We start from the raw sequence: 27,440 nt of genomic DNA on the forward strand, positions 1-27,440 counted from the left end.
ACGTATGCCACCACACCCAGCTCGGTACCAGAATTTGTATTCATTTGTAAGAACATCTACTTCTGTTTTATTTTTTGTTTTGTTTTGTTTTGTTTTGTTTTGTTTTGGGAGCCCGGGTCTTCACTATGTAGCCTAGCTGGCCTAGAACTTACAGACCAAGCTGGCCTGGAACTTGAGATAGTCCTCCTGCCTCTGCCTTCCAAGTGCTAGGATTACAGGCATGGACAACTATGCCCTGCTAGAACACCTACATTATCTTATTTAAAAGATTTCTTTTTAGCCGGACATGGTGGTGCACACCTTTAATCACAGCACTCAGGAGGCAGAGACAGGCAGATATATGCGAGATTGAGGCCAGCCTGGTCTACATAATGAGTTCCAGACCAGCTGGGGCTACAGGGAGACCCAGTCTCCAAAAAAAAAAAAATCAGTGAATGAGCTCAAGAAGCAATGACTCAGCAGTTGAGTGCTTGCTGCACTTGCAGAGAACCCAGGTTTGGTTCCAAGTACCTATGGGTAGCTCACATCTGTCTGTAACTCCAGCTCCAGAGGATCCAACACCCTCTTCAGGACTCCAGTGGGCACCTGCACTTATATACACATCCTGGGATTAAAGATGTGCACCACTATCCCCGACATTGATTTTGTGGTTTTTTTAAATTTTTTTATAATCTATTTATTTTTATTTTGTGTGTGTTTTGCTCACATATGTGTAGGTGCACCATGTATATGCAATGCCTGCAGAAGCTAGAAGATGACATTGGATCCCCTAGAAATGGAGTTACAGATGGCTGTTAGCTATCATGTGGGTGCTGAGAACTGAACCCCAGCCTTCTGCAAAAGCAGCCAGTGCTCTTAACCACTGAGCCATCTCTCTAGCCCTGTTTTTATTACTTATTTATTTACTTATTTATTGTTTATTTATTTATTTTTTGGTCTTTTTGAGACAAGGTCTCCAGGTGGCCTGGAACTCACTATGAAGACCAGGCTGGCCTTGAACTCACAGAGATCCTTCTGCCTCTGCCTCCGGAATCAAAGGTGTGTGCCACCATGCCCAGCAGCCCTGGTGGGATTTTTTTGGGTTTTTTTGTTGTTGTTGTTGGGTTTTTTTTTTGTTGTTTTTTTTTTTTTTTTTTTTTTTTTTTTTTTTAAAAAAAAAAAAAAAAAAAAAAGAGGACGATAAATCTTTCACTGTGATATATCAAAATAAACTCACAAAGATCTGCCTGCCTCTGACTCCCAAGTGCTGGGATTAAAGGCGTGCACTACCACGCCCAGCCCAGCCCTGTTTTTTAAATTTTATAAATAAAAATAAATAAGCATATACTCTATAGAGATGTGTTGGTCTGTCTTGAGAAAAATCATTTAAATACCAGTATTATAATATGACTCCTTTCTGGTTGTTTTCCCCCTAGATATAATGTCAAGTGGAGATAATCAGCAATCACAGGCTCTTGCCAAACCTACTTTCACTGAGGTACAAGCCTCTGCATTGGTAGAATCAGTGTTTGGGTTCAAAGTTTCTAAGATCCAGCCACTTCCCAGCTATGATGATCAAAACTTTCATGTTCACATTTCAAGACTCAAAGACACTACAGATGACCCAAGTGAATATGTCCTCAAAATAAGCAACACAGAGTCTAGCAAAACTCCAGACCTGATTGAAATGCAGAATCATATCATCATGTTTCTGAGAGCAGCTGGGTTTCCAACAGCCTTTGTGTGCCGGACTAAAGGGGACAACACGACCTCTCTGGTGTCCATTGGTAAGAGATGGCCAGCTTTTCAGTCTGTCCTCATCAAGTCACATCACTGCATTTTAGCTGCAGGCAGCACTACAGTGTCAAGAACATAGTAGAGATATGATTTCAGTGGTTAGATGAAATCAACAGTGTGGCTATGGTAGAGAGCAGGTCTCTGGGTTAGAAATGACTTGTGCTGGGGTCTAGTGTAACTTTTCTATTTAAAAAGGTCCTGATAAGCCGGGCATGGTGGCACATGCCTATAGTCCCAGCACTTGGGAGGGAGAGGCAGGCAGATCTCTATGAGTTCAAGGCCATCCTGGTCTACATAGTGAGTTCCAGGACAGCTGGGCTACACGGAGACCCTGCTTCAAAAAGACAAAAAAAAAAAAAAAAGGCCCTGATAATAACTAAGAGGACCTGTGAAAATCAGGAAAATACTTTTTAAAAAAAAATTATTATTTTTATTTTTTATATGTATGTATATTGCTTGCATTTATATAAGTGTACCCATGCTGTGCAAGCCCATGGAGGTCAGAAGAGGGCATCGGATTCTCTGGAACTGGATCTATGTATAGTTGTTAGCCACCCCATGTTAGCTTCATGTTTATTTAACAACAAAATACTATTTCTTTTGTATATGTTTCTAGAGATAAAACCCAAGGCCTTGCATATGCTAGTCAATCGCCTCTACCATTAGGTTACATTCCAAGCTGCAATTATATATTTTATTCATTTATTCTAGTGTTGTAGTATAGTAGAAAGAACATGAAACTAGAAATTAGGCATTTTATTTTATTTTTTTAATTTTTAAAAATATTTATGTGTATTAATGTATTGCCTGCACACAAGTGCATCTATATCGTGCAGTGGCCACAGGGGTCAGAAGAGGGTGTTGGATCCCTTGGAACTGGAGTTACGGAAGGTTGTTAGCTGCCATGTGAGTGCTGGGAATTGAATCTGGGTCCTCTGCAGGAGCAGCCAGTGTTAACCGCTGAGCCATCTCTCCAGCCCCGAAATCAGGCATTTTAGATCCCAGTTTATCATCACTATGTATGTGACACTGGGCACAGCACTTAAATTCCCAAGACTGCAGGACCTTATATGTGGGAACCTGACCCCTTATCCCTTTAATGCTGACTATTAAGATTTGTCTAATTCAGCAAGCAGCAGCTTGAAATCAGTTTCTTGGAATTTTTAGAAGTTTGAGATCGCCACTGTCTTTTTCTTACTTGTTCACCCATCCTTTATTAATTTGTGTTGCTCCAAACAACTGAGACCCAGTATGGTCCCTGAGGAGTAGATACTGTCCTGTATTGATGATACAGGTTGTACCTCAACTTGTTCCTGAAGAAGCCTGTGGAAGTATCACTTCTTTATGCCTTATTTTCTTCATTGTAAACTTATGTGGGAATGTGGGTTTTCAGCATTCATTACTGTAGTAGATAAACTTACACTTAGAGTTAAGGCCAGCATAGTTGGGGCTATGGTAGTGGGTGGGTAAATGGTTTGTCTTTCCACCTGCTTGCTTTGGTCCATTCAGCCTTGCCTCATAGAACATTGTAGAGTAATTTTAGGTTTGTACATTTATTTCTTTCACTCTGAAATTTTCATTCTAAAGAAAGAATAGCTTCTATTTGTTTTTCAAGAATAGTTAACAGGATATCATCCCTTCAATCTAGATAGTGGATCTGAAATCAAAAGCTACTTGGTGAGGATGCTGACTTACCTCCCAGGAAGACCCATAGCTGAGATTCCCATCAATCACCAGCTGTTATATGAAATTGGAAGGCTAGCTGCCAAACTGGACAAGACACTAGAGGTAAGATTTGGGGTTTTATTTTGTTTGTAAGAGATTTTTGTTTCATGCGGCATGGTGGTACGTGCCTTTAGTCCCAGCATTTGGGAAGCAAAGGCAGGCAGATCTTGTGAATTCTAGGCCAGCTTGATCTACATAGTGAGTTCTGTGCCAGCCAGTGCTACATAGTGAGAACCTCTGCCTCCCATGTGCTGAGATTACAGGCATATGCTATTGTGCTTGGCAAAACAACAATATTTTACTCCTCATGATTTAGAGGGCTTACCAGGTGGCTATTCTCTACTTAATGTGACAGGGAGAGGGGGTTACTCATTGAAGTAGATCGCACTGGGAGTTTATTATGTGACCCCTTCTCTTTACATGATGTCTCATCCTTCAGAATGATCTGAGTATCCTTACATGATTACTAGCTTCCAAGAGAGTCCCAAGAGGATGTGCCCCGGTATATACATCCTTATCAAGCCTCTGCTTGAATTACACCAGTTAAAGTCCCAAGGGCCAAAGCAAGTGACCTGGCTAACCCTAAAGCCAACTGGAGAAGCTACACAAGGGCGTTAACTAGAAGGAGTAGTTCACATGAAGCTGTAGGGGTAGTAGTCTACACATGTGGTAGTCTTGTTACTTGTTTCATGTCTGTTTCTTGTTGCACATGCTTCCTGGATAGCAGTGAGCTTCTTAAGAACAGTCCAGGGTTACCTCAGACTCACTGTCTAGCCAAAGATGTCCCTGAGCTTTTTATCCTCAGGCCTTTACCTCTAGAGTACTGGAATTATAGGCTTACACAACCACATCCAGTTTATATGGCACTGGAGATCAAACCACGGTTTCCTGCATGCTAAGCACTACTGAGCTCCTCTACTAAGCTACATCCCCAGCCTATTTATTCATCGTTTAGCCTTGGTGTCTAGTATTGTCAATATACATTGGAAGACTTTGTTTTAAAAGGTAGCATCTGAGCTGGTTCTTAAATTAGTACATCAGTCAGCTAGAGAAACAGAAGAGGAGGAGTACACTCTAGGTAAAGGAAAGAACACATGAAGTATCATGGAGTACAATGACCATGTTCTGGAACCTCTGGATAATTCATTGTAACTGGAGCAGAAGGATTATAAATGAAAGAGGTAATGGATAAATTAAGATAAAAGTTGGAGTCAGATGAAAAAATACACATCATACGACAGTAAGGAGTTGGTCTATAATCTCAACACTTGGGAAGCTGATACAAGAGGATCAGAAGTTCATAGCCTAGATTTAAGACCTTGCTTTCCCACCTAGTCCCACCCCCCAACCCTCAAATGTAAGGAGTTTGGGCTGTATCTTAAAAGTACCTGGGATCCTTGGGAGCCTTAACGGGCAAAACTTTCAAAGTATATCACTCTGGAATTCAGTAAGGTGGATAATAACATCTAGGAAGCTAATTCAGTAGCCAGATAATCAGTAATTAATAAAAGTTGATTAAAAGCTTGCATCAAGAAAAGGTTTAAGCCAAATGTGGTGGTACGCACCTGTAATCCCAGCGCTTGGGAGGCAAAAGCAAGAGGATCACAAGTTTGAGGCCAGTCTGCTGTGTGGTCTGCATAATGAATTTCTGGTCAGCCTGGACTATCTAGCAACACCCTGTCTCAATAAATAAATAAATAATAAATAAATTTTAAGAGGTTCAAAATGTATTTAGCAGACAGAGCCAACTAGATTTGGTGGTTGTTTCAATGTTAAGCTCATGAGAAAGGGAGGGGTTGAGCAAGGCATGCGTTCTAATGTGGGTTTTCTGGGATATAATCACATTTTGAAGCATAATCCTTGGTTCACCATGGGAGCCTCTAAATCTTTGGGTGAGGAACTAAAGGGAGGGATGGATTCAGGACCTGTTGAGATCTATACAAACTGAGGCTTCTCACTGCATAGGCAAGCAGACTAGCCATATTCAGGTCACCATGTGTGCCTACTGGCTTCTAAGCCTACTCTATGCCAGGTTGCTTTTCTATCTTAACAGGAGGAGAGAGAGAGAGAGAGAGAGAGAGAGAGAGAGAGAGAGAGAGAGAGAATGAATTAGCTAGGGCCCTAGCAGACATAAAGAAAGAGATGAAAGAGATGGGGTCAATTACCTCAATCCCAGAAACATACTTGTAGTCTGCTAGAGATGATTAAAAAGAAAAAATAATTCTGCTTTATATATACTTGAAGTGTGTTTCTTATAGGAAGAATACTTTAGAGTTTTGAAGGTCTTAATTTTTAAAAAATATTTTATTATTTTAATTTTATGTGTATGAGTGTATTGCCTACATATATGTAAGTGCACCCATGTCATGCAATGCCCACAAAGGTCAGAAGAGGGCATCAGATACCCTGGAACTGGAGTTACTGACAGTTGTTAGCTGCCATGTGGTGCTGGGACATGAACCTGGAGGTCTTAATTTTTTAAAAATCCAATCTGACCAGACATGGTGATGCATACCTGTAGGTCTAGTACCTAGAAGGCTGAGGCAGGAGGATTGCTGAGAGTTCAAGCTCAGCCTAGGCTACATATGAGATCCTGCTTGAATAAAAAATTCTGATAGTCTTTGCCCTTTATTTGAGATATTTAGGCCATTTTATATATTTTTTTCTTTTGGACCTGGGCAATCATGCCCAGTGTCTACATTTTCTTATGCTTGCTGGTCACTGAACTTCCTTGAGAAGATGCAGTTAGGTGGGTGGAAGCAGTTTGACTCTTTTGGGTCTTGCTTTTAATATCTGATAGGTGGGACCAGGGTGAGATTTACTCTAAGTAATGCAAACTCCTTCTGAGTTCTCTGCCCAACACTCTGTAAACTGAAGTTTCCAAGGATGGTTAGTAGACACAGACACTACTCCCAACCTTGCACGTGTGTCCAACCTAATCCCTTCCAGTCCTTTTAACATACATGTGGATCATATGCCGAGCCACTAAATTCTCAAGGAGGACCTGGTGTTCTCTCTCTCTGCAGCTCTGATCTTTGGGAATCTGTCCTGCAGTTTCTTACTGCCTTGGTCTTCCTGGACTCTCAGCTCTGTCTCCTCAACTCATTGAGCTCACTGGACTCTGCGTGGGTCTTCCCTCTGTACCGCGTCACACCCCTGTCAAGGCAGTGAGTAGGGACAAACTCAGAACTTGTCTGTCTTCATTGCCTAATGTCAGTAACTTATTCATTTTTTTTCAGTTTCACTTCTTTTTTAGGCAGAAGGGTAAACCAAGTCTGTCACTCCTCTTGGCCAGAACTTCAAGTCCATATTACCATGGAAATAGTATTCATTTACTCCGCTGTCCCTAAGTAGAAATAACCCATTTGTTTCTGGTTTAAAAACAAAAACAAAACTTCAGTGACTCATTTTATTAAAAATATTTTATTATTTTTATTTTATGTGTATGAGTGTGTTGCCTGCATGTATGTGAGTGCACCCGTGTCATGCAATGCCACAGAGGTCAGAAGAGGGCTTTGGATTCCCCTGGAACTGGAGTTAAGGATGGTATATCACTGCCATGTGGGTACTAGGAGTTGAACCCAGTCAATGCTCTTAACCGCTGAGCCATCTCTCCAGCCCCATGACATTATTTTTAAAAATCCAATAAAAATTCAAAGAAAAATCAGAAGTTACCAGTAATGCCATCCTCCAGAGGTGATGATCAGTAAAATGTGTATAAATGAATGGACCTTTTTTTTTTTAAATCTCCATAACATTTTTTTTTTTTAATCTTGGAATGTCTCACACAAGAGCCAAACATACCTCTGTAAAACCAGAAGGTAAGGTAATGCTAGTTCTCTGAACTCTCTTCTTCTCATGTGAATCCATAATCTGACACCAGTTGACAGAAAGGCACTCAATGAGAAGACATTTTATTTTTTTAAAGAATATATTTTAAATTTTCTTTTTACAAGATGTTTTGTTTTGTTTTATTTTGTTTTGTTTTGATACAGGGTCTCCATGTAGCTCAAGCTGTCCTGGAACTCACTATGTAGACCAGCCTGGCCTCAAACTCACAGAGATCTGCCTGCCACTGCCTCCTAAGTGCTGGGATTAAAGGCGTGCGCCACCATGCCGGCAAATGGACCTTTTTCTATTGCACTCTGTTCAGTTATTCAAAAAATTTTTATCACATGTAGCTTTGAGTGATAAACATTAAGCATTTCAGTTGAAATGGTTTCAATAAGTTTGAGCAATCTACTTGTGGATACTCATTAAAAATATCTATTTGTAGGGTTGCAGAGATGGTTCACTTGGGACAAGCATTAAGACCTAAATTTGTATCCCCAGCACCCATGTAAAAGAAGAGCACAGCACCGTGCCTATGTTCCCAGCACTGGGGAGGAAGAGACAGGAGGATCCCTGAGATTGGCTGGCCAGCCAGTCTAGCCAAATTGGCAAGCACCAGATTCAGTGAGACACTTTGTCTCAAAAACTAAAATAGAGAAGCTGGCCAGGTGGCTCAGCGGGCAAAGGCTCTTGCTACCAAGGCTGATGACCTGAGTTTGTTACCTGGGACCCAAGTGGTAGAAGTTGTCTTCAGACCTCCATACTTATACGTTACGGCACACACGCACCCCTGTATACAGATAAATTAATGATAAAGTAGAGAACAATTGAGAAAGACACCCAGTGTTGACCTCTGTCCTCTACATGAACAGTTGGGCATGTGAACATGTATGCACAGCTACACACACAAATATCCACTTATGAATATTAATATACTTTGAATTTAAGTAGTCAATTAAGTGCCATTTTAATTTTTTTTTTTAATATATTTTTGGTCTTTTTGAGACAGGGTCTCCCTGTAGCTCCAGCTGCCCTGGAACTCACTATGTAGACCAGGCTGGCCTTGAACTCACAGAGATCTGCCTGCCTCTGCCTCCCAAGTGCTAGGATTAAAGGCATGCACTACCACGCCCGGCTTTGATTTACTTATTTTTATTTGATATGTATGAGTGTTTTGCCTGCATCAAAGTGTATCCATGCATGCAATGCCCAAAGAGGCCAATAGAGGGTGACAGATCCCCTGGAACTGGAGTTAGAGATGGTTGTTAGCAGCTATTATTTTATCTTATTTTGTTTGTTAGTTTGTGACTGGATCTTACTGTATTGCCCTGGCTGACCTGGAACTCACAATTTTGGGGTTTTGTTTTGTTTTTTATCTTTTTGAGACAGGGTCTCCCTGTTGCCCCTATTGGCCTGGAACTCACTGTGTAGACCAGGCTGGCCTTGAACTCACAGAGATCCACCTGCCTCTGCTGAGATCAAAGGTGTGTGCCACCACGCCCAGCTGGAATTCACTATATAGATTGGGTTGGCCTTGAATTTAGTCCAGCTATTCTGCCTCTGCTTCCTGAGTGCTAGGATGACAGGTATAGACCACTACCCCTGACTTAAGAGTATTTTTAGATTTTCTTCATGTGTTAATTTTATTCAGAAAAACCTTTGTAGTGATTATTATAATGCTTCATAAAATCTCTATATTGTCCTTAAAACATCTCCTGAATTAGCTGTTCAAATGTTTAAATGAGTATGTTACTTTATACTTTTCTCCTTTATCATTTTAAAAAATAAATGTATTGTGATATATTTAAGGTATACAACATATAAGATACATATAGAGTAAAACAGCTACCACAGCAAACAAATGAACACCTGTGCCATCCCAGTTATCCCTTCTGTCCATGACAAGAGCATTTATACTGTCCTCATTTAGCAGAAATGCTTACTGTGGTATACTTGTTAACCATGGTCTTCATCTTGTACACTAGATCTTTAGACTTGTTAGTATTTATTATTTGCTACTTTGATACTCTAGTTTCTCTTCAGAAAGTGTAAATCTTTTGCCTTTTGTTAAATATTTGCTCATTGTATCCTTTGACCTACATACCTCATTTTTTACCTAGGTTGTTCCTATTTTGGCTTTTGTGACTAGTGCTACACTAAACAGAGTAGTAGATACCTTTAAAAGATTGTGATTTCCTTTGAGTATGTGCCCAGAAAAGGAACTGATGGGTCCCATGGTAGCTTGTGTTTTTAATTTCCATCGGGACTTCCCACACTGTGTTGTATAATGGTTGTACCAGTCTTCATTCTCGTCAGTAGTGTGCAGAGGTTTCCCTTCCTCCATACCCTTCCCCAACACTTGTTATCTCTTACATGTCTGCTAATAGCTATCTGTCTTAACAGGTATAAAATAGTATCCCAGTGGTTTGAGTTTGTATTTCCCTGATGGTCATTGATGGTGACCACCTATATACCTATTGAACTTTTTTGTTATCTTTAGAGAAACAAGTCTTCTGCTCTTTAATTGGGATGTATTGTTTTTCTTGCTATTGGGTTATACTGGTTCTTTAAAAATCTTGTACACCTTTTTCTCTGAAATAGTTTGCAAATGTTTTCCCAATTTATTGACTGAGATTGCTGACTTTATATATGTGTGTGTTCAAGTATGTACATGTGTGGGTGTGCATACCATGTGTCAAGGCCATGGGTCCACATCAGGAGTCATCCTTGATTACTTTCCACCTTATTATTATTTTAATTTTTTATTTATTTACTTGTGTGTGTGTGTGTGTGTGTGTGTGTGTGTGTGAGACATGTACCACAGAGTATGTGTGGAAGTCAGATGACAACTTAGGAGTTGATTTTCTCCTTCTATATGAGGGTTCCAGGGATCAAACTCAAGTTAGCAGTCTTAGTGGCAAGGGCTTTTACCTGGTAAGCCATCTTGCTGGCCCTCTACCTTCTTTTCTTTTCTTTTCTTTTCTTTTCTTTTCTTTTCTTTTCTTTCTATGCTCTGAAATGGCAAATGTAGTTTCAGAAGAGACAGCTCCATATCCTTTCTGACCTGTGTCCTGCTGTGCGACTGGCCACCTGTTGCTCTGCTGGGCAGCTTATCTTAAGTTGTCTTGCAGAGAACAGGTAAGGTCTGGTAGACAGAATAAAGCACTCTCCACTTGGTGTTACAGTGCCTTCTGTCATACTTTATTCCCATTGCTTATGCCTCACTGACCTCACAGGATCCAGAGTAGACAGGAGCCAGAACTGATGCATTCCTGAGTCAAAGGACCAAGTCATCAGCACTGGAATTTACTTTGTGTGATTCACAGATGGGCTGGAGGTCAGTCTCAGGAGACTTATTTAAGCTTGAAAAAGAAGAAAATATAGGACAATCTTGTGAATATGATTATGGTCTGAGCTTTGTACTAGCGGAAGCAAAGTGCTTGGAAAATGGGAACTCTGCTTGAGGGGAAAAAGGGAGGAAGCTAACTGGGAGGTAGACTGACATAAAATAATGAAGAATACTGATTGAGCTGGGCGTGGTGGCACATGCCTTTAATCCCAGCACTTGGGAGACAGAGGCAGGTGGATCTCTGTGAGTTCGAGACCAGCCTGGTCTACATAGTGAGTTCCAGGCTAGCTGGGGCTACAGGGAGACCCTGTCTCAAAAAGACCAAAAAAAAAAAAAAAAAGAATACTGATTGAACTGCCAGGAGTTCAGGGTGGTGTGCATGGAGCCAAAAGAAAAGAAAGTTCAGAGGGGTCAGGAAGATAAGGTACAAATTTATATTCAACAAACATTTGGTTTGGAATCGTAGCTCAGTGACGGTGCTTACCTGGCACGGGTTCAGTCCCCAGCACCACAGAACAAGCAAACTAAAAACAAAGCATTTATGAAGCCCCAATATGTAGGAGATCTATGTTTTCTGAGTTAATCCCAAAATGACTGATATCTTGATTTTCCTGTTAGGGAAACATCAAGAGCTGAGATGTTCCATGGCCTGTTTATAAATAAGTAGAAGAGGCAGTTGGAACTGGATCTGTCTGACTCAGTTCAGTGTTCTTTCCACTACTGGAACGAGACCTGAGATGCTGTCCTGTAAGGTGTATGAGCTAACATTGGCAGCATAGCAGAAACTGACCCCAAGCTTTCCCTGAGTAGATGAACTCCACTGGAAACCCAGTAAGACTGTTAAAAAAGACTGTTTAAAAAAATAAAGGAGGGGGACTGGAGAGATGGCTCACTGGTTAAGAGTACATACTGCTCTTCCAGAACACCTAAGTTTAGTTCCTGCTCCGAAATCAGGTGGCTCATAACTGCCTGTAACTCCAGCTTCAGGGGCTTCAATGCCTCTGGCCTCTGCAGGAACCTGTACTCAGATGTACATACCCACACAAGACACAATTAAAAATAATAAAAATAAATCTTAAAAAATGAAAGTAGGGCCAGGCATGGTGGCACACGCCTTTAATCTCAGCTCTTGGGAGGCAGGAGGATCTCTGTGAGTTCCAGGCCAACCAGGGTTATATAGTAAGACCTTATATCAAAAAACCAAAAATAAATAAATAAAAAATAAAAGGAGGGGCTAGGCATGGTGGCACACGCCTTTAATCCCAGCAGAGGCAGGCAGATCTCTGTGAGTTCAAGGCCACCTGGTCTACATAGCAAGTTCCAGGCCAGCTGAGGCTACAGGGAGACCCTGTCTCAAAAAGACCAAAAAAATAATAAATAAATAAATAAATAAATAAATAAATAAATAAATAAATAAATAAATAAAAAGAAGGACTGGAGAGAGTACTCAGTCAGTAAAATGATTGCTGCATAAGCACAGAGACCTGAGTTCAATCCCTGGAACTCACATAAAAATGCCGGGCATGGTGATGCAGGCTTGTAATCTCCGTGCTTGGGAGGCAGAGGCAAGAGGATCATTGGGGCTCAGTGGCCACCCAGCTTAGCCTAACTGGCAAGCTCCAGGCTAATGAGAGACCATGTCTCAAAAAACAAGGTAGATGGCTCCTGAGGAATGACTCCTGAGGTTGATCTCTGTCCTCCACATACATGTGCACATGTACCTGCCTGTACACTTGTGTACCCATACAAACATCTGCCTACACAGACAGACAAACACATACACCAAACAAAAATAAGATCTCTCTCAGGGCTGGATAGCTCAGCAGTTAAGAGCACTGACTGCTCTTGCAGAGGGAGGACCTATGTTCAGTTCAGTTTACAACCATCCAAAACTCTAGTTCCAGGGAGTTCAAGGCCCTCTCTGGCCTCTGTGTGCATTGGTCCACTTACATACATGCAAGCAAAATACTCATACACATGAAGTAAAAATAAATAACAATAATAATAAATAAATTTAAAATTAGAAAAGAAGTAACATGCATGGTAAAAATTTTGAGTAGCACTGAACAACATTAAGTGGGAATTTTCTTTCTCTGCCATAATCTCTATTCCTAGTCACAGTCGCATCCCCAAAGTCATGATTCCTGAAGTATTTGGTGCTTACTCTTAATTTTTGTGATCTGTGGTGGCATTTAACACACCAGAGGTGAGGAAATTGAAAACCATGTCCCATGAGGAAGATTTGAAGGAACTAAAGAGGTTTAGTCTGCAGAAGCAAAAGTGCTGAGACAGCGAGTGTGGTATCTTCAAAGTAGCTCCAGGCCTAGGGGATCCTGAGCAGAAGTGGCATATCCCATTCCAGATGGCCCCAGAGGTTGCATTTGGACCCATGGCATGGACATTATTGGAGAGGCAGAGTTTAGCTCAGCGAAAGGAAGAAGAGCCATCTTAGTAAGGGGGCACAGTACTTCCCATAAGAGATATTCCCATAGAGAGGGCTGTGAAATATGGCTGAAATTTTAAATGGGGTGGTCAAGAAGTTTGGGCAGAGATGGTGCTTTTTTACCTGCTGGAAATGAGACTTTTGCAGCACTGTGGAGAAGGGTATCCTGGGAAAGATAAACAGCATGTTAAGGCCCTGAGGCTCCCTGGACTCCAGGGAGGCCAGAGTGGTGGAGCTAAGTGAGCCAAATGAGCAGAAGATGCTGTGAGAAGTGATGGGGACCAGAGGTGGAAACAGATTTTTTTCTTGTTTGTTTGGGATTTATTTATTATTGAACCTCAGGGCCTGCCCACAGCTCAGGGACCATTGTGGAAGAGGGGGCAGAAAGATTGTAAGAGTCAGGGCTGGTTCATGAACACAGGAAAGCAGAGGCTTTTAGGCCACCTGAAACGTGCACATGTGAATTTGTGGCTATGGTGGCATCAAACATAGGACCCATGCCAACTCAACTGAACAGAGGTCCAGAGGGGAGGAGAGAGATGGATGGTGGACCGACTCTAGACTGAGAGCTGTTGGAGGCTGGTTGCTGCTGGGTGGGGGAGAGCATGCCTTGCACACTATCTTTGGATGAACTGACTGGACTCTAGTGGATGAATTTGCAATGAAAGGCATCTGGGTGCAAATGCTTGCCTGGTTAGGACTTACCATGTGTGGTGGAGTGCATGGGGTCCTGTGGGGGGATGGGGGAGGTATGGATGGGGAAGGGGTTCAGGGTTTGATTGAGAACTGTTATATGAGAATACAGAAGCTCATTAAAAAAAAAAAAAGGCTATTTTGTGGGTTGTTTTTTTTTTTTTAAGACAGGTGCTGGCCTTGAACTTAAGATCCTCCCGCTCAGTCTCCCAAGAGCTGGGAGTTCAAACATGCCACCATACCCAGTTTGTTTTATGAGTTACCATAAATGGGGCAGGTCAGTGACCATAAGGCAATGCCACCTCTCTCCTTTAAACGCCTTTTGAGGGGCAAATGTGGCACAAGACAGATCTCTGTCTGGAAATAAGGGCTCCTTCCAACTGTCAGGCTGATTCTGTGTGTGTGTGTGTGTGTGTGTGTGTGTGTGTGTGTGTGTGTGTGTATGTATGTGTGTGTGTGTTTGTATTTTTATATTATTTACTTATTCTAAGACAGGCTCAAGCTGGCCTCAAACTCACTGTGTAGCCAAGGATGACTTTGGACTTCTGATCCTCTGGTCTCTACCTCTCAAGTGCTGAGGTTGCAGGCATGTGTCACCATGCCTGGCTTTATGTTAGGGATTAAATTTAGGGCTTTATGCATGCTAAACAAGCACTCTACTGAGCCACATTCCCAACCCATTTCTTGCTTTTCACTTAGAAATTCCAGCATCCAAAGTTGCATCTTCTTCATCGGGAGGACTTCATCTGGAATCTGAAAAGCATTCCTCTCCTAGAGAAGTATGTGGATGCCTTGGGCCAGAATCGCAACCGAGAGATTGTTGAACAGGTCATTCAGCTGTTTAAGGAAGAAATAATGACCAAATTAAGTAATTTTAGAGAATGTGAGTATTCTTCCAATTATGTATTTTTTTCAACATAGAAACTGGCAAATTTCACATCATCAGGAAAGCATGGAGGTATAACTTGGCTTTATCAAGTCTTAAAACATTTCCATATTTGCTATTTTTAAAGAATATTATCTTTAATATTCTTAAAATTACTGCATTTGAAACCTCCCTTTTTTATTTTTACTTGGTTTGTTCTTGTTGTTTTGAGTGTATGTCCAAGGTGGTCTTGAATTCACAGAAATTCTCCTGCATCAGTCTCCTAAGTGCTGGGATTATAGTCATAAGCCAAATGTCCAGTTGAAAATTCCACCACCTGTCTCTGCCCTACTAAGTTTACATACTCTATATATGATTTACATATTATTTATAGTAGTGTGTTTTCATGTTTTATGTACATGGTACCACACTGTAAGCTTTTAATTCACTATTTTGTTTATTTATTACAGTCATGGGGATTGGGGGGCATACATACCACAGCGCACGTGTCAGGGTCAGAAGACAACTTCCAAGAGTCATTTCTTTCCTTCTACTATGTGGGTTCCAGATATTGAACTCAGGTCTTCAGTCTTCACAGCAAGTGCCCTTACCTATTGGGCCATCATCTCACAGGCCCCTCAACGTTTTTTTTCAGGTTTGTCAATGTTACTATATATAGTTCTAGTTTATTAGGGGTCTTTTTGTTTTAATTTTTAAATGTATTTAATTCCTTATATCTATGAGCATTTTTGCCAGAATGTAAGTGCATCTGTGCATTCAGTGCCCACAGGGGGCAGAAGAGGGCGTAGGATTCCTTGGAGCTGGAGTTACAGATGGTTGCTAGCCACCATTTGGGTGCTGGGAACTGAACATGGGTCTTCTGCAAGAACAGCCAGTGCTCTTAACTGCTAAGACATCTCTCCAGCCCTATTTTTTAATTTTCTTTTGTTTTGTTTTTAACTTTGTTTTTGTTTTTTTTTTTTTTTTACACAGGATTTTTCTCCCATGCTGGCCTTGAATACTTGGCACTCCTCCTACCTCAGCCTCCCAAAGACTAGAGACAGACAAGTGCCATCATTTAAATTATGTTTAACTGCTGATAGTGTTTCATAACATTGTGTTTAAATTTGGGGGCCATTGTCTTGTTAATGGAATTTTACTTTGCTTCCTTTTTTCTACATAAATGATGCTCCCTGAATGTTCTAGTACAGATCTCCCATGTAGATGGATGTGAGTTTCTCTAGGGCACATAAGCAGATGTAGGGAGACTTCTCACACTTCTCACACAGCACTGAGTTCTGGTCAGTGGGGACTGAAAGGCATTTCTACAAGGTCCAGGTGGGCAGAATGTGTCTGTTTTTCTGTGTGCTTCATTGTGTGAACACATGAGTATAGTGTAAAAGCTGAAGTAATTTTTTCCCTCAAACCTGCTTTTCTTATAGTCTTCTTCATCTCACTAAAACAGCGTGCCCACCATTTACCTAATTGATCTTGCCCAAAATTTAGGTCAACCTTGGCTTTGTTCTTTTTCTCACACCCACTTCAGTCTAGCTCAAGTCAGAGCCTCCTTTAACCACTCTTCCTCACCTCTCCTCTCACAGCTGGCCAGGCTACCAGCATGTCTCATCTGGATTGTGGCAGTAGCCTCCTATTGAGATTCTACTATAACTTTTGTGGGAGTATGTACTATGGTGCATGTGGCGACATATTTGTTAATTTTTACTGTAGTCTGTTCATATACCACACATTATTCTATTCTTAAAACATATCCAAGGAGCTTGAGAGATGGCTCCAGCTCTTGCAGAAGACCCAGGTTTGACGCCCAACACCCACACAGCGGCTAACAACTGTCCATAACTCCAGTCCAGGGGATACAGTACCCTCTTCTGACATCCGCAGGCTTTGCACAACAAGGGTGCATCTACCTACATGTAGGCAATACATTCATACACATAAAATTAAAAATAATAATAATAAAAAACACATCTGAGATGTTCCTAATTTTCAGCTACTTAGAACAGGTCATTTTTGAGTCTCAGTATGAATGTTCATTAGATCTTTGTGTACCTAGCTGGGATTGCTAGATCATATGACACACATATGTACATACATATGTATATTCAGCTTGACTACGTAATGCCAGTTTTCAAAAGTTGCTGTATGAATTCATACTACCATTACCAGGATATAAAGTATTCCTACTGCTCTACATCCTTGATGTTGTGAAGCTTAAATTTTTTACAGTCCATTTGCATGTAACAGTTTCTCATTGTGGTTTAAAAATACATTTTCCTGGGGCCAGAGAGATGGCTCAGTGGTTAAGCACACTGGCTGTTCTTGCAGAAGACCCAGGTTCAAATCCCAGCCACCCACATGGCAGCTAACAACTGTACGTAACTCCAGTTCCAGGAGATCCAACGGCCTCTCTGTCCTCTGACAGCATTGCACAGCATGGGTGTACTTACATACATGCAGGCAATATACACATACACACAAAATAAAACTAATAAGTAAAAAAAAAAAAATTTAAATACATTTTCCTAGCTACTGGCCATGTATATATACTCTTGTGAAGTGTCTATTCAAATCTTTTGCCTGTTTTCTGTTGGGAGCTTTTTCTCATTGATTGATTGATCAAAGTTCTAAATATACTCCAGATATGAGTCCTTTGTTATTAAATTGCATATGCTACAAATGTTTCTCCCATTTTGTGTTCAGAATATTTGATTGGCTTCAAATATTTTAACCTTACTTCATGGTTAGTAGCATGTAAATATAGATGTTTTTCCTCAACATATTATCAGGAATATACCTTTCTATATTATCTTCCTAAATTTTATACTTTTTGCTTTTTACATTAGACCTATACTCTGTCTGGGCTTTTATATACGATATGATTTTGTCTTATGACTGATAAATTTCCCCATTCTCATTTATTACAGACTGCTTTTTCTCTTCTCTGTTTTGCAGTACCATCTTTGTTATAAATCCAGGGTGTTTTAGACCATTTTATTATTCTGGTTTATTTGTTTATCTCTGTACCATACAACAATGTATCAGTCAGGCTAGGTCATACTACAGTAACAAGTACCCCTCAAGTTATTGTGAACCACAGTTACAGAGATTTAGCTCCAACCCAAGCTGCATGACTATCATAGAGTGACTGGGGCTCTATCCCATTTTTGGATTTAGACTGATAGAACTTTAGTCAACTCAAATATTGCTGTGGCATTGGGAAAGAGAATTAGCAAATTATATGTATCTTCATTTTTCTTTTTATTAATTTTTAAGGTTAGCATATAAAGTTATGGGCTTCATCATGACATTTTCATATATATATATGTGAATATATTTTGGTCTTATTCACCCCTTTCCCCCACTGCTCTCCCATTGCTCCTGCCCCTCTTCCTGGACCCCTTCCTTGCCCTAAATGTCCACCTACTACCATGTCGCATATTTTCCATCACCCTCTTTCCCCATCTTCTCCCTCCCAAGATCTCTTTTTCCCCTCTCGTGGCTCCCCTTCTTGATTCATGCTCTATACTAACACACCACACACACACACACACACACACACACACACACACACGCACGCACGCGCGCGCGCATGCATGCACGCACGCACACACTTAAATCTAGAGCCTACATGTGAGCGAAAACATGCAGTATTTGTCTGTTTGAGTCTGGCTTATTTCACTTTAACATAATGACTTCCAGTTTATCTATTTTCCTGAAAATATTATGATTTCATTTTTTATTTATGGCCAAATAAAATTCCATTATGTATGTGTGCTACATGTTCATTATGTAGTCATCTGTTAGTGGACATATAGGCTGGTCCCATTTCCTACCTCTTGTGAACAGCACAGCATTAAGTACTTGAGACTTCAGCTTTGAAATAACAATCATTTATGTTCATATGTCAATGACCAAAAATGGTCACAATGGCCACATTACTTTTTTAAGAAGTAGAGAGTACAGCCCAGCAGGTTCTAGGGCAGAACTTCTGAGTGTCCCTAAAGATTGCCACACCATCTTAATTTCTTTTGTCTTTGTATAGAGCAGAACATACCTTCCTGCCTTCTTCTTTTATATGAAGGTTTTAACTATTTTTCCTTTAAATTGCCATATCAATTTGAGGATCAGCATGTCTTGTAATCCATGAACAAAGTCAGTCTCTGTTTCATAGATCATAGGAGATATTTTTATCTATAGGTTATCTATATCCTTAAGTTGTAGATAAATTTATATTTATATATATTTTTATTTATTTATTTATAAATTTTCCCCTAGAGGTAGTATACATTCAAATTTTACTTATTTATTTATTTGTTTGTTTACTTATTGGAGGTCAGAGGGCAACTGTAAGTGTTCGTTCTTCCACTTTGTGGGACTTGGGGATTTAATTGAAACCCAATGTGGTTATTATATTGTTTTGTTTTTCATTATAGTTTGCTAATGTTTTATGATTTTTCACATCTATATTCCTAAGTAACACAGTTTTGCCTTTATAATATCCTTGTTTGGTCTTGTTAGTCTCATAAAATTAGGGAGTTCTTCCATTTTCTTAGTAATTAGAAGATTAGGAAAGGGCTGGAGTGATGACTCAGTTATTAAAAGCACTTGCTGCTCTTCCTGAAGACTGGAATTTGGTTCTTATTACCCACATCTGCCTCTAGCTCCAGGGGCTCTGACATCCTCTTCTGGTATCTGCAAGCACCCACACATATGTGGTATACATACATACAATCACATATACACACAAATAAACTAAAAGTTTTTAAAAGATTAGAATATTTTGCCAGGAGTGGTGGCACACTCCTTTAATTCCAGCACTCTGAAGGCAGAGGCAATCAGATCTCTGTAAGATCAAGACCAGCCTGGTCTACATAGCAAGTTCCAGGACAGCTGGGGCTACCAGGAGATCCTGGCTCAAAAGCCAAACAAACAAACAAAAAAGTTCAATGTCTCTTTAATTTTTATTTATTTTTATTTTTATGAATATGAGTGTTCTGCCTGCATATATATATATATAAGTACATCATGTGTGTGCAATGCCCAACGAGGCCAGAAGAGGGCATTGGAACCCCTGGAACTGGAATTATGAATGGTTGTTAGCTGTAATGTGTAGTCTGGGAACCAAACCTGGGTCCTCTGCAAGAGCAGCCAGTGCTTTTAAGCACTGAGCCATCTCTCCAGCCCTGAAGAAGTAAATATTTAAAACAGTAAACCAATTCGAGTATGGTGGTGTCCACCTTTAATCCCAGCACTCAGGAGGCCAAGGCAGGTGGATCTCTGTGAGATTAAGGCTGGCGTGGTCTACATAATGAATTCTAGGCTGACTGGAGCTACAGGGAGGCTAGTGAGCACTTAAAATGTGGCTTGTGCAACTGAGGAACTAGGATGTCCAGTTTTATTTAAATACTCATGTGTGTGTGTATATATATGTGTATGTATATATATATACATACATACATACACATATATATATGCAATTAAGTTGAGTTCCTTAATTCATGTTGTTGAAATTTCCCATATCTTTTTTTTTTTTTTTTTTTTGAGACAGGGTCTCCCTGTAGCCCCAGCTGTCCTGGAACTCACCATGTAGACCAGGCTGGCCTTGAACTCACAGAGATATGCCTTCCTCTGGCTCCCAAGTGCTGGGACTATAGGCGTGCACCACCACGCCTGGCCTAAATTTTCCATATCTTTTACTGATCACTTTTGTCTGCTTATTCTAACAACTGCTGAGTGAAATATACTTCAGTTTCCTACTATGATATAGATGTCTGTTTTTCCCTTTTATTTCCGTCAAAAAAAAAATTTTTTTTTTTGGTCGTTTTTGAGACAGAGTCTCCTTGTAGCCCCAGCTGTCTGGAACTCACCATGTAGACCAAGCTGGCCTCGAACTCACAAAAGATCCACCTGCCTCTGCCTCCCAAGTGCTAGGATTAAAGGCATGGGCCACCACTCCTGGCAAAATATTCTGATCTTTTAAAAACTTATAGTAATGACAAGATAATTTTCTCTTTTTTTTGGTCTTTTTGGGACAGTGTCTCCCTGTAGCCCCAGCTGGCCTGGAACTCGCTATGTAGACCAGGCTGGCCTCGAACTCAAGGACATCTGCCTGCCTCTGCCTCCTGAGCACTTGGATTAATGGCGTGTGCTACCACACCCAGCTATTTATGTAAAATTTTGCTGTCTACATTTTGAATCAAGTTGCATTCCAATTTTAGAAATTTATGGTTTAAAATTTATGATTTACAATTATGCTCATTGGTATTCATATTAGTTACCTTTCTGTTGCTGTGATAAAACATCATGACCAAGGGAACTTATAGAAGGAAGAATTTGAGTTTACAATTACAGAGAGGTTAGAGTCTATCATGGCCTTAGAGGCATGGTGGCTGGAGGTAGCCAGAGCAGAAAACTGATCTTCAAGCAGACACAGGAAGCAGAGAGAGAGAGAGACAGGAAATCCATCAAGGTTTAAGAACTCTTAAAGCTTCCCCCCAGTGATGTGCCTCCTCTGGTAAGACCACACCTCCTAAAACCTCCCAAAACAGCGTTGCCAACTGGGGACAAAATGTTCAAATCCTGGGAGCCTGTGAAGATCATTCTCATTCAAACTACCACAGCAATACAGTGATTCATTAATTAAACATAATTTATACAATCCTAATCAAATAAAAGTTAAGCTGGACATGGTAGCTCACAACTCTAATCCCAGCACTTGGGAGGCAGAGACAGGCAGATCTATGTGAGTTCTAGGCCAGCTGGGGCTACAAGGAGACCCTGTCTCAAAAAGACCAAAAAAAAAAAAAAGAAAATTATCTTGTCATCAGAATTTTTTTTAAATCCTAGATATAAACACACATTTGGCCCCTTCAAGACTGCTTCCTATAATGATATGAATATAGTGATATTCTTTTAAAACATTTCTGGTTTTGAGCAGTTCTTTTCACTTTGCTCTTCTAGTAGCCAAAGTGGGGTATTTGCAAGGACGATCGTCTCTGTCTCCACCTTTACACTGATGAGATGCAAAAGCAAAGGCAACCCAAAACTAACTGCCTGTGTCCTGTTCAGAGAAAATTGTCTAATAAAATGCAGTTTGGTCCTTTATCTTCACTTGCTCATCAAATTATTTGGATGGCATTGCTTAACAAAGAGAATGAGCTGGTATATGAAATGACTTTTTTTAATGCGATTTTTCTAATTTCAGGTATCAATCATGGTGATCTTAACGACCATAACATTTTAGTAGAGTCCAGCAAGTCAGCCTTTGGAGATGCCGCGTATCAAGTGTCTGGGATTTTAGACTTTGGTGACATGAGCTATGGCTACTATGTGTTCGAAGTGGCAATCACCATTATGTACATGATGATTGAAAGCACTAATCCTATGCAAGTAGGAGGTCACATCCTTGCAGGGTTTGAAAGCATAATCCCACTGACCGCCGTAGAGAGGAGTGCTTTGTTTTTACTTGTGTGCAGTCGGTTTAGTCAGTCACTTGTCATGGCCACATACTCTTGCCAGCTGTACCCAAAGAACAGAGAGTATCTCATGATTACTGCAAAAACTGGGTGGAAGCACTTACAGCAAATGTTTGACATGGGTCAGAAAGTGGTAGAAGAAATCTGGTTTGAAACTGCAAAGTCCTATGAATCTGGGATCTCCATGTGACTGCAGATTAGTCCACATTTCCTTGAGTACTTAAAACTCAATAGGCCCAAACCAGATTTGTGAAGGATTTTTCCGTAGAGTTAAAAATGAATCGATAGAACAGATTGATTCCAAGTATGAAGAGCAGACGAAAACTCTAGTGTTTTGAGCAATCTTAGGACCGTCTTTTACAATGAAGAAAGTACTACATGAAGAGCGCTTGCCTAGTGTGCTCAGGCCCTGGGTCCAACCTCCAGTACTCAGAAAAGATATGCAAGCAAGCATGTCTGTCTCTGGGTCTTGCTTGCCATTTATATGAAATGCACATGATTATACCTGATTTTAATCAGTCTTTCAGATCTTAATCAAGGTCTATTTTAGTCCTTAATGACTTTTGAACTTTGAAAAAGAATAGGCATGTATAGCTATGTTCACATATTTTAAATAATAGGACATAGCCTGCACGTCACTAATTCTATGAAACCTCTGATCTCTCCTCTAGAATCCCACTGCATTCTGTCTTTTTCACAGCTTTTCACTTTTCATGCTAGATTACAGTTGTGCAGTCATGTACTCTGTGAGCTATCTGACCATGGGAGAGAACATGAAAAACTTTTGTCTCTGTATCTTCCCATACCTACAATAGTGTCTTTCCCACCGAACAGTCTCTAAACATACTTACAAAATGAGATGATTGTATGCAAGAAGAAAGGCCAAAGAAGGTGCACACTGTGATGCCTTAGAGAAAACACAGCTGTAAGAAAACAATACTGCACTTGAGGGAATAGTCGAAACTGGAGCCCCCAAGACAGATGCTAGACAACATTGGAACTGCAAGGAAGTGAAATAAGACATCCAAGCAAGGACACCAACCCCTCAGCTACTTAAGTACAACAGTTTCCAAGCTGATACAAAGAAGGTTCCTTAAAAGATTTTTTTGAGACAGGGTCTCACTATGTTGCTCAGGCTGGTCTTGAACTCCTTGGCTCAAGCAATCCTTGTGTCAGCCTCTCAGTGCTGGGACCATAGTCATGCACAACTGTGCCTGGCTCCAGATGATTTTCATCCTCTATAGTTTGAGATTGCTTTTATGTGAGTCTGCAGAATTAGTGAAGCACATTGTATATTTGTCTTAAAATCTACCACTGCATTTCTTTTACTTTTCATATCTCTGCCTGTGTAAGTGGATATTTACTTCTTTTAGGGTGGGTTGTTTTGCTTTACTTTGCTTTGTGACAGGAATCTACTATGTTGTCCATACTGTCATCAAACTCATGAGCTCTACTGATCATTCTGCCTCTGCCAAACAAGTAGCTAGGCCTTCACACATGCGCCATTACATCCACTCATCATTTATGTTCGTGGGGTTGTTTTTTTGTTGTTTTGTTTTGTTTTTTTTTTTTTTTATTGAGAATTTCATACATGTATATAAGGTGTTTTGTTTTGAGAGTTCTTAATGCTTGCCAGATTTCCAGCCTCTGGCTGCTTCCTGTGCCTGCTTGAAGATGTGATCTCTGGGCTCTCTGCTCCAGCCATCTCTGCCACCATGCCTTCCCTGCCATTACGAAGCACTAACCCTCTGAGATCTTTTTGAGACAGGATCTTCCTGTAGCCCAAGCTGGCCTGGAACTCTCTATGTAGACCAAGCTATTCTCAAACCTACAGAAATCCTGCCTCTGCCTCCGGAGTGCTGGGATTAAAGGCATGTGCTGCCAAGCCTTGCCATTCTTGTGTTTTTAACTACTTGTGTTCTGTTCTACAGATGACTCAGGTGTAAACCCTTGGTCATTCACACACTCTGTCAATAGGTATCTCTTTCTATATGTGTGAGTAGGCACTGAAACTGTAACTACTTGTCTACCTGCCTGCCTGTCTTCCATATCTGTTGGTATTTCCCAAACTAGGTGTTTTCCTGAATTTACTTATATCATTAGTTTTTTGAATCATTAATTTGGGGGAGGTTCTTTTTGAGACAGGGTCTCTTTTGTAGCCCCAGCTGTCCTGGAACTCACTACATAGACCAGGCTGGCCTTGAACTCCAAGAGATCCGCCTGCCTCTGCCCCCCAAGTTCTGGGATTAAAGGTGTATGCCACCATGCCTGGCTGAATCATTAATTTTTAATTTCTCTGTCTCTACTTCTATTTCTGTAAAGTCAAGATAATGATAGTACTGATCTAAGAGTTAATTGTGAGACTTTCATAATTGAATATGCCAACTGTTTACCATAGTCCCTAGCATGTAATAGAGAATTGAAAAATATTTACTGAATAAATGAATCATATTCCAGGTTACCCAAACTCAAAATATTGGAGCAGTATGTTACTTGCCCTTCTCATATTCAATCAGTGAGGACTGCTAGTTCCAAGATCAGAATTTTAGGTCAGCAAATATGCAGTCTTTATTCTTTTATTAAAGTTTTCAACAGTATATAATATAATCCAATATTTATTGGACACTAAATATTTTACATACACAACTTCATTTAATCCACAGCAGAACCATAGAGATATTCTGACAATTAATCTCCATTTTCAAATAAAGAGTAAAGGCTTTAAAAGCTGAATTAATTTACTCAAAGGAAAACCTGGGCTTAGAACCTAAATGAGGTCTTTTGGATACAACCGATGTTCCTAATTGCTACAGGCCCCCTTCCACTTCCGCCTCTTCTATCCTTAAACACACACCAAATGAGATCATTCACATGTGAAAACACATGATTCTGGAATTTAAGGATTTGTTTAACTTGGCCAGTCAGGGAGCTGGGGAACAGAAAAATGCACTGATACCTGGGTCTCCAAACCAGCCTTCATCTTGTACAATGGAACCCTGCAGATTTCCCTCTTGATTGTTCTTGCGATCATGGATTCCCTTCACTGAATTCCTAATGCAAATATTGCTGATCACTGTTTAAATACATGATATTTAAATACATTCTGCATCATACTGATATTTTACTATTTAGTCTTTTTTTCTTTTTTGGGACAGGGTCTCCCTATGTAGCCCAGGCTGGTGTCAAACTCACTATGTAGTCCAAGCTACCCTTGATTTTGTGGCAATCCTCCTGCCTCAGCCTCCCTAGTACTGGAATATTTGGTGTTTCTTGTTATCTCTAATAGATGTTCCCATGTATTTAAAAAAAGTCATTGGTGGCTATGATGTCTAATTTTAGGTGTCACAGTTACCAAGTTAAGGGATGCCCAGAAGCTGATAAAATATGATTTGGGGGTATGTCTTCAAGGGTGTTTTTTTGTTTTTTGAGATAGGGTCCCATGTAGCCCAGGCTGACCCTGAACTCCTGATCCTCCTGCTTCCACTACTTGAGTGCTAGAATCACAGGAATGTGCCACCACACCAGCTCCATGAGGGCTCAGAGAGAACAAAAGGCAAAGGAAACAGGAATCTTAATTCCTCATCAGGAGCTGAGACATCCATCATTTCTTGCTCCTGGACATCCAGTCTCTTCCAGATTCCTGGCCTTTGGACTTCAGTACCAGTGGCCCCTCATGTTCTCGGCCTTTCAGCTCAAACTGAGAGTTACACTATGGGCTCCCCTGGTTTTCAGGCCATCGGACTTAGACTGGATGCCACCTAAAGCCTGGCTCCCCTGGTTGTCCAGCTTGCGGAGTTCATATTGTGGGACTTCTTCATCTTTATAATCACATAATAAATCTCCATGTAAATTCTGTCATCTCTGTTTTGTTTAACTCAAGGACAGGTTTACTGGAGCAAAAGAAAAACAACGGAAGAGACAAGCTGGCGATCTCAGCAGCTACTGGGAGGATGGAGATGGAAGAGTAAAAAGAAACTTAGATATTCAAACTCAAGAAAGCAGGCAGGCTCAACGATGAAAATCAGCAAACAGCCGCATGGGGCTGGGGGCTTCAGAGACAGTGGGGAGGAGAATATGCCTGGAGTATTAGGGAAAACAGGCTTAGGATTTTAGCCAGTGTCTGGGAAAAAGGATATGGGGGGGAGGGGAGACTACACTTTCTGAGTTGAAACTCGGAAAACAAGCAGGTTTAGCAGTATGAATTGGTAAGCAACTGCTATCTGTCTATCCTGTTGGTTCTGTAATGATCTGTTGAATGGCTGGGTATAGTGACATAGGCCTATAATCTTAGCACAGAGGCAGGGGGATTAATACACATTCCAAGCTAGCCTCGTCCATAGCAAGTTCCAGGTTGGCCAAGGCTATGTAGTCTCAAAAAAGCCCAAACAAACAAACAAAAATCAGTGAAGGAGTGTGGGGGTGGGGGGCAGGGGCGGGATCCTGTTGGATGAACTGCAAGAACAAATGCTTGTTTGTCTTTTGACACGGTCTCTGTAATCCCAGGCTGGATTGGTGGCTCCAGTTTGTAGCACTCTTGCCTCAGCTCCCAAGTAGCAGGATTACAGGTAGGAGCTACCATGCTCCCCTCAGAAATAAACATATTTCTACAAGTGTCAGCTCTGGTCCTTTCAGTCAACAAGGAAAGAACCCTTGGAATCAATGTCAAATGTCTGGCAAAGACTCTGCTCTTTGGGTCTCTTCCTGTCTAGGATTTTTTTTTTTTTTTTTTTTTTTTGGTCTTTTTGAGACAGGGTCTCCCTGTAGCCCCAGCTATCCTGTAACTGACTATGTAGACCAGGTTGGCCTTGAACTCATAGAGATCTGCCTGCCTCTGCCTCTGCCTCTGCTGGGATTAAAGGTGGTGCCACCACGCCCGGCTCCTGTCTAGGATTTTATCTTCTCAAATGTCAACCCTTTGTATTAGAAGCAGACAAAAAGTCTCATTATGCCAGGTGTGGTGGCACATGCCTTTAATCCTAGCACTAGGGAGGCAGAGGCAGGAGGATCTCTTTGAGACTGAGGCCAGCCAGGTCTATAGTGAGTGAATTCCAGGCCAGCTGGGGCTGTTGGGAGATACTGTCTCAAAAAAAAAATTTTTTTTTTATTACATATGTTGTTGTGTAACAATGTGACCAAGAACTTAGTGACTTAAAATTTCAATGACTTTATTTTATTTATTTATTTATTTATTTTTATTTACCTACCTATCTATTATGTGCTTGGAAGCAAATTCAAGGTTTCCTATATGCTAGGCGATTTTTCTGC

At 40.7% G+C, this 27,440-nt stretch overlaps 1 protein-coding gene and 1 non-coding gene across 8 annotated transcripts in view; one reads left to right on the forward strand and one right to left on the reverse strand.

The window, feature by feature from the left end:
• The window catches only part of Hykk (hydroxylysine kinase), a 33,472-nt gene extending 6,933 nt beyond the window's left edge, over positions 1 to 26,539 (forward strand). For 2 of the 7 annotated variants that reach the window (XM_008823411.3, XM_029558822.1), the window contains exons 2-5: positions 1,416 to 1,766; positions 3,425 to 3,564; positions 14,517 to 14,700; positions 21,905 to 23,748. In XM_008823411.3, coding sequence (XP_008821633.1) covers positions 1,421 to 1,766; positions 3,425 to 3,564; positions 14,517 to 14,700; positions 21,905 to 22,365 — 1,131 coding nt within the window. In that variant the 5' untranslated portion in view covers positions 1,416 to 1,420 and the 3' untranslated portion in view covers positions 22,366 to 23,748. Of the gene's footprint in view, positions 1 to 1,415; positions 1,767 to 3,424; positions 3,565 to 14,516; positions 14,701 to 15,152; positions 15,338 to 21,904; positions 23,749 to 26,055 lie in introns of those variants that run through there. The other 5 variants (XM_029558823.1, XM_029558824.1, XM_029558825.1 and 2 more) reach the window with 5 other exon arrangements.
• Positions 7,278 to 7,412, reverse strand: LOC115068517. Its single transcript, XR_003847866.1, has one exon. It is a non-coding gene; the product is annotated as a small nucleolar RNA SNORA75 (small nucleolar RNA).
• Positions 26,540 to 27,440: the final 901 nt, after the last annotated feature.

Source organism: Nannospalax galili, unplaced genomic scaffold (assembly GCF_000622305.1).
Source record: "Nannospalax galili isolate Female #2095 unplaced genomic scaffold, S.galili_v1.0 scaffold28, whole genome shotgun sequence".
Taxonomy (NCBI): domain Eukaryota; kingdom Metazoa; phylum Chordata; class Mammalia; order Rodentia; family Spalacidae; genus Nannospalax; species Nannospalax galili.